This window comes from Haliaeetus leucocephalus, unplaced genomic scaffold, assembly GCF_000737465.1.
Source record: "Haliaeetus leucocephalus isolate CR32 unplaced genomic scaffold, Haliaeetus_leucocephalus-4.0 Scaffold384, whole genome shotgun sequence".
In the NCBI taxonomy this organism is placed as follows: domain Eukaryota; kingdom Metazoa; phylum Chordata; class Aves; order Accipitriformes; family Accipitridae; genus Haliaeetus; species Haliaeetus leucocephalus.
In genome coordinates, this window is record NW_010972820.1 from 7,453,271 (window position 1) to 7,460,971 (window position 7,701).

General features: G+C 42.3%; 1 protein-coding gene across 1 annotated transcript in view; it reads right to left on the reverse strand.

Moving 5' to 3' along the window:
- Positions 1-2,868: 2,868 nt before the first annotated feature.
- Positions 2,869-7,701, reverse strand: part of PDSS2 (prenyl (decaprenyl) diphosphate synthase, subunit 2) — a 135,054-nt gene continuing 130,221 nt past the window's right edge. Inside the window, exon 10 of the mRNA XM_010573449.1 lies at positions 2,869-3,459. Within this exon, the coding sequence (XP_010571751.1) occupies positions 3,301-3,459 (159 nt within the window). The 3' untranslated portion in view covers positions 2,869-3,300. The remainder of the gene's footprint in view (positions 3,460-7,701) is intronic.

The following is a 7,701-nucleotide window of genomic DNA, read 5'->3' on the forward strand; positions in this document are numbered from 1 at the left end:
TGAAAGTCACGCAGGTCACTGAAGGGCTACGCCATTAGTTAGGGCCTAGCACACATGGCCACCAGGAGAGGCTGACAGAGCTGGAGCTTCTCTGGCCGGTAAGAGGAGGCTAACAGGCAATCAAACTGCTGCACACAGCTGCAGGATAGGGACAAAGATAAAAACAAAGACAAAAAGACAAAAGACAAAGTCAAAGACAGCGGACCCAAACAATTCTTGGCAGTGGCAGGTGATAAATAATGGGCAACAGCCACCAGCCATGGTGAAAGAGGTTCATGCTGGACATCAGGAAAACTCCTTCACAAGGAAGGTGGAGCAGCACTGGGACAGGCTGCATGGGGAACCTGTGGAAGTTCCATCCCTGGTGGTTTCCAAGACCAGACTTCATGTAGGCAACAGTCCACTTCACGTGGGATATTTCACCAGAGGACTTTCAGCAGTCCCTTCCAGCCACTTCTATTCTTCTAAGTACCTCATTTTCAAAACAACCTTCCTATACAGCTTTATCACAACTGTGGAGCTGGAAGTACTCGTCTGGCAGTTAAACGACCTTCCATCACAGACCTATGAAACAGCTATTCTAGCCACTGCAGATGTGCTCTTTGTAGGAGATGAATTCAGTTTGGTTTAAAAAGCAGTTGGGACCTTGCCCTGTATTTTGTGCACCTGTGGAATAGTCCAGCAATACAATACCTGGGATAAGTTCAGAGGAGCAGCTGATAGGTACGTCTGGTTGAGCAGCTGGATAACTGAAATAAATGGCATTAATGCCTTCCTCAGCCACCCCCTGGACCACAGGCCTCCCTCTCCCTGACCTCCTTATAGAGGTAGGTGGGGAAAAGGAATCGAGATAAAAATAAAAGCAGAACAGCCTTAAGGTTCCACCATTACTCAGAAATTGTATAAGGTGTGGGGAGTATATTAAAACACAGCAATGAATAATTCACCCAGAGTTTGACAGAGAGGTATAGTACTTTGCTTGTAGTTTACCTGGAAGAAACAAGACAACAAAAATTTCTCAACAATTACAGGCAAATATCTTAAATATAAGATTACTTGGTAACATTGATAAGGGACAATTCATGTTGCTTTTTTAAAAATTGAGGTTGAAGAATAGTTCAAGAGCAAACAGAACATTCTGGTGATAAAAATACAAAAAAAGTCATTAATTTTTTGCTGATTTCCCTTTATTAGTAAAAAGTACAAATAAAAAAAATTGTACTTTCATGAAAAAATAAACCAGGTGTACACAGTTTTGCAGTATGTTTGATATTTCTTTCACACAACTGGGGTGAGATGGCTCAGAATATCTCCAGCAGACCCAAGCTTCTTGCAGGCCTAAACCATTATGAACCAATTAGCACAGATGTAAAAGACAAAGAGAAGATAATGTATGGCTCCTACTACACGTAGTATGTAAAAACTAGAGCCCAAAAAAGCTGAAATATGACTCTGGTTGAATTTAGGCATTTCTTTCAAGCACAAGTTTTACGTTAGCAGTACTTCAGGGAACTTCACAGGTGAGAATCTACAGTGGTTAGCTAAGGCAGATGCCTGCGACTGCCACTAGCTGGGCTACTCCATGCTTCTCGGTGCTCCTCTTCTGCCTCCAGCCTTTCTGCTGCAGCAACAGCACTAACTCAGGCAGAAGTGCCAGTCTTGGGAAGAAAGAAAATGCCAGGACAGGCATGAGAAAGAAAGTGCAAGCAACAAGCAAGAAGGGGTCTGGTGCTGAAGCCATTCTCCAGAACAAAGTGAGTCCTGAGTTCTGGATGCTGCTCCTAAACAAAGATTGTGTCTCAAGGTTGCTTATTATACATATAACATTATGGTATAATATAGGCATATATTACACAGAATATTATGTACATTATGCAGGATGTATCTTCAGTATATTTTTAGAGGACAGAGTTTTTATTTATATTTTGCATTTGGTGGAATGCAACACGCTGGTCTATGACAAACAAGCTGTGTGACAGGGGGAAGGAGTGCAGGGGGAGAAGGAGGGAGGAGAGAATTTAACAGAAATAACTCCACTTAGTGTTTGAGTGAGGGATGTAATGAAATCTGTTTGCTGTGCTAGCTGTCTCCAGATTGGGCTGTAATTACACCACAGAAGGAAGAAAGGTAGCTGAGTCTCAATCTAGATCATTTATGTAAACTCAGCCTTCTTGTCAACGGCGTTCTCAGATTGCATGCATGCAAACCGCAAAAATCATCTCCTATGAACAAAACAGAGACGGTCTCAAATTGCAGGCTTCTGATACACCTTATATGCTGTCTGTAATTGGACTTTAAAATTCAACACACTGAGGTTCAAAACTTCTCCAGTATTTTCTGCATTTTATTCAGTGCGGTGAAAGACTGTACTCAGAGAAGAGCATTCCTCCTTCCTCTCTGCCAAAGGCCGATGTCTAGCCTTACAAATTAACATTTATTTGGCTTAAATGAATGCAAGTGTCACAAACCTAGGAAATTCTTTTGTGTAAGACTGTGTTGAAACAAACTGCTGGATCCGAGGAAGGGATATTCCCTCCCCCAGAAGAGCTGGAAGTACCTCATTCTTCGACCCAGAGCAACATATTATATACACACAATATAAAACCCAGGCAATCAGTTCCCTTAACAGAGCCAAATTAATATTTGATTAAATATTTTAAAACTCCTACTTACCATGCTTGACACATTTTCTCAGCAAGTTTCTCAAATACGGAAAGCATTAGGCACAGGGTAATTTTACATCTGAATACATAAAAACAGTGTGAGGAGACATGACTGCATGCAGACAGAGAGAGGATTTTCCCCCTTTAATCCCCTGAACTGCCCTTCCCCTTGATAAGCGGGTACGTTAATTGCCAGCTTTGGCAGCTTGCTCTCTCTGGGCAGGTTTGAGCGGGTTTCTTGTGACACCTGGATCTTCACGCCCCTCCATCCCTCCCTCCATCCCTCCCTCGGGCAGGAAAACCACCGGCCTCCACCCTGGCGCCGTCCCCGCCGGTGCCCAATCAATACCGACTTATTTCCTGTCCATTTGCTGAGGTCACGGAAACGGGACTCATTAATTATTTCTACCGGTGCAGCCTCAAGTGCGCTTCTGGCATGACAAGCGAAAGCCGGCTGTGACCTTTTTTTTTTCTTCCCCCTCCCAAATTTTGTTGGCAGCAGCGGTGGCAGCAGTCGGCGCGCGTTCCTCCGTCGGGACGGGACGGACGCGGTGACCGGCGGTGCGGGGCATCGTCGGCGTCCCCGCCGGGTTGCTCCTGCCCGCGGAGGGAGAGCTGGTCCTCCCGGGGCGGCGGGTCAGGAGAACCGGGTCACGGCGCAGACGATGTTGGCCAAGGCGGCCCTGGCCTCGGAGGGAGGGAAGCGCTCCAGGGCCGCCAGCGCTCTGTTTCCGTGGCAGCGGCAGAGGTCGATGGCAGAAGTCACACCTTTGCCGGCCTTGATCGCTTCCCGCAGCTGTCGGAAAACACAGGCACAAGGGGGTGGGTTTCGGCAGTGCCGGCGCACACGATTATCTCCGAGAGTGCAGGGCATCCGCCGCCCCTTCCCGAGGTAAAGGCAAGAACCGAAGCCAGCCGTCGGACAAAGCCGTGCGTACTCTCGCCCACTTCTGCTTTGGCTCCCCACTACAGTAAAACTGCGGGTAATTTAAACTACATCGCCCATTACTTCATCACCTGAAAGATGCTGGCTCTCCAAAGGGCACGCTTAATTTAAAAGAAAAAAAAACCCCAAAACCAAACCAAAAAACCCAAAACATTTTCAAATATCTGGGCACTGCATACCTAAGCCACTGCCTGGGAGCTTTTGTGCAGAACTGGCAGACCAGCTGCTCACTTGCGCTCTCATTTTCTGCAGTCAAAAACTGGATTTTATGAACACCCATTCCATCCCCTGTTTTTGGAAACAGGCACAGGATGCCACATGTTGAACTCTTGTCTTTTGTAATACAGGTTTCTATTTATATACCATATGATTACATTTGTTACAGTGGACAAAAGCAAATTTTGTCAGTAAAATAGGATCTGTTAAACTTCTATCGTACTGAGCTATATCCATGCAAACTCAACCTTTTCAGTAAAGGTTAGGGAATTTGACTATGGTTTGGTGATACATCATATGAGAAAGAAAGTATTTTCATGGAATAACAGACATTTCATGGCAAGCTGCTGGAAAGATTTGGCACCTAAAAAACTTGGGTAAGTGACAGGTTATATTTCCTATGAAATACCACAAACAAAACATGTTGTTTTTCCCCAGTACCTCACCTTAGCTGAAGCTCTAAATAGTAATCACACTTACTAAGGGCTTTTTTATTTTTAATTGCTTTTTTTTTCCTGAACAGCATCATGAGACTGTCATGAAACACTGTTACGTTTTCCAACCTAAAATACAGGTGTCCTCAGACCAACTCCAGCCTGATGCCTCATGCCAGAGCCTGGGAATTAAGTCCAGGTGGATCTTTGGGATTTGATTATCCCAAAAGCATGACAGCATTTCATGATCTTTAATGTGCGCCACCTGGCTTTCATAGCTGGCTTACATCACTGTATCAGCTTTTAAAAAAAGGGCTTTTCTTGAACACAAGTATCTACAGTAACTAATTATACAGGGTTTTATAAATTATGTTTTCCTCCAATACACAGCCCAATGCCCCAACTCATTTACAAATACATCAGTATAACCTTATCTATCTAGTTTAAATCATGTAAAAAAAAAAAAATCTAAGCTAATGACCAAATTGTAAAAGTCACCCATTTTATGTAGATACTTGCATTCATACAGAATGAATGACATTTCTTATCTGAATACAAACTGAAGTGGATTCATTATCTGTATTTAAAGATGAAATTAGCTGAAAGCATATTACAGCACATGAGTGTTCAAGTCCCAGTTCATAAAAATTTTATTCTCCACTTCAGTTAGAATCTTCCTGCACTGTGCGCTGGAAAGGAACTTGCCCTGAGGCATAAATGCATTGCATAGCTAATTCAACACGTCTTCTAACGAATGGGAATCAGCCATATAACCACAGCTCTACAGCAAAAGTGGGGACAGGTGAGGTGAGGTATGCCAGCAGCGTGAGAAGCTGTTTCTTCCCCCTTCCTTGAGGCACAACTTTGCGAGATGGCAGAACCCACACATCTTGAAGCAAACACTGCTGATTTGCAAAAGCTCATTAAAAAGGTTTAGCATACTTTGTAATACTCATGTAAGTATATATTGACACGTAAACAGGAAAGAAAATAGCTCCTAAAAAGTCTTCAAACTGGTCAAAGCTCAGAGGAGCTTAGCTTAAGTATGTATGATTGCATATACGTACTATGACTTACTTGTAACACCAAGATCTGGAAAGGGGGAGAATTCTAATGCAAGGACACAATCCATTTACACGCTTGTCTTGTGTGTGTAAGCCCTCAGACAACACAGTGCCTTGAAGCCAAAACAATTGCAAAGTTGGTGTCAAACTATAGGCAGAGGACTCACTATACAAAAATCAGACCAATCCGCTATTGAATGTTTCCAAGAAAAGTTCAAGGAACCTCAAAATGAAAAATACCTGCTCATACGGCAAGCTCCTTCCTCAGCTCTTCAGTTAGAGATCATCCTATGTAATGAACAATTTACAGCCCTTAAAAACACACCTGTTTTATATTACATTTGCAGAATCAGCTGGTCGACTCAAATAAGCATACACTGAGGCAAACCAGTCTGGATTAAGCAGACTGCATGCTACCTCTTTCTCAGCTGGGGTTGTAAAAGGAAGAAAGAAGAAAAGGGGGGGAGGGGGGAAGAGTACAAATTGGGCTTCATGTAGTGGGATAGTTACTAAAGAAATACAGGATATAACTCCATAGGAAACCAGGCTTCAGTAGCCCTGCTGTGTGCAAAAACCACCTAATTTAAGACTTCAGCTGTAGTGTTAGTTGTATTACAGTTACACTTTCACACTCTAAATTTTTGAGCTTCAATGATTTTATGTAATGAACTTCACAAACTAAGTACATCGAAAAAAATATCAATGTATCCAGTTTAGATGTATTATTTTTTAATTTCATTTGGATAGGAACAGCTAATTTTTGAGGCCAATAAACAGAAAAGCAAAATGAACTGCTTTTATTTGTTGCTTTATAAACTTTAATTAAGCTCCCTCATTAATTTCTTCTAAATAAAGGAATCTGCTCTTTTAGTCTCTACTTATATAGCATCATTTTGTGCATCAAACATGTTTCCACTTGTAGGAACAATTTCATCCATCGTTAAAACACAAACTTCTTCAGAGTGGCATTCAATAATTAAAACTGAATACAAGTTGAAATACAGATTGCTTTGACACACTTTTCTCCAGTTGAACTGCTAGATACGCTGAAATACTGCATTTTAACTTTTAAGCTTTTGTTCAGAGCATTGGCACTAAAGCCCTACTTCATTCTGAAGGTGCCATGAATCTGAAAAAATCACCGACTGGGTTTTGGTTATTTAAATTCAGCTTAAAGAATAACGTTGCAATAGCGCAGCCAAGTTGAGCCGCAAATAAATGCAAATAAACGGTAACAAGCCATTGATTGTTCCTTGAAGATTGCCCCTTGGAAAAGAGATTGCCCACTGGAAAGGAGAGTTTTGTATCAGCACCTTGGCTTCAAGCTTCCATTTCCTGTCCTTCAGGAGACAACCATAAGCACCAAATAGTTGGAGCTGGGGCATTTTCCACTCAACCCTCTGAGGTTTGCTGGGCCAAGAACGGAACCAAAACCCGGAACAGCAGCCGCTTCCTATGAAAAGCAGGATCTGGGTTCAATGCCTGGGTCTTAGGACTGCTTCCACCTCTCACATTGAAAGCTAATGGACAAAATAGAGGTAGTTTTGGAGCAATGGCCATGTAACCATATATAGTCCATTCATGGTTCTGGCCCTACATGTGGGAACAGAAGGATGCTTATGGATGACAACTTTACTTGTACTCTGTTCACTGACTTACCCTTCTAAGTCCACCATAAAACCAAATGAATATGCTTGTATGTCCCATCTCTCTGCTTATGAGCTAGTAAAACATTAAAACTAAGGGATTATTTCCTGCAGAAGAGCATACATGAATAATAAAAAGAAAACCTGTGTTGTCTAGGTCATACCATATCTAAACTTGTAGTGAATTTGCATTCCTGCTTCTACTTTGTAGCATTAATGTTTGGGGTTTTTTTTATTAAGTATTTAGACACACTCATAAGGGATATTCTACATTTGGATTAACAGCCTTGACAGGGTCTACACAGCTTTTAGATTCTAGAATTTTCTAAATTCTTCTGATTTGTTACAAATATACGAAGTGTAATGAAACGGTGATGGTGGTGGTGAATCTCAAAACCAACTGCTAGTTTCACATATGGTACGAAATGGTCATCCTGATGTACTTAAGCCACCTTAAAAAGGCCACAAAGGTTTTGTGAAACAGGATACCCTTTGTATAACCCATGCATGCCTTGCTAACAACTGTGCCCCTGAAGAAGAACTAAAAGACTGATAAGAAGGGAACATCCTACCCCAGGAGGCATGGGAAGTTAAATAATTGCTAATAGGCATGAAGTTAGCAAAGATCTTCGGTAACTGGGGGACAGGTAAAGGCAGCTGAGGGAGATCATGACCACCAACCCAATTCAAGACCAAAAAGATTCACACACACACACAGACACACCCCGCCCC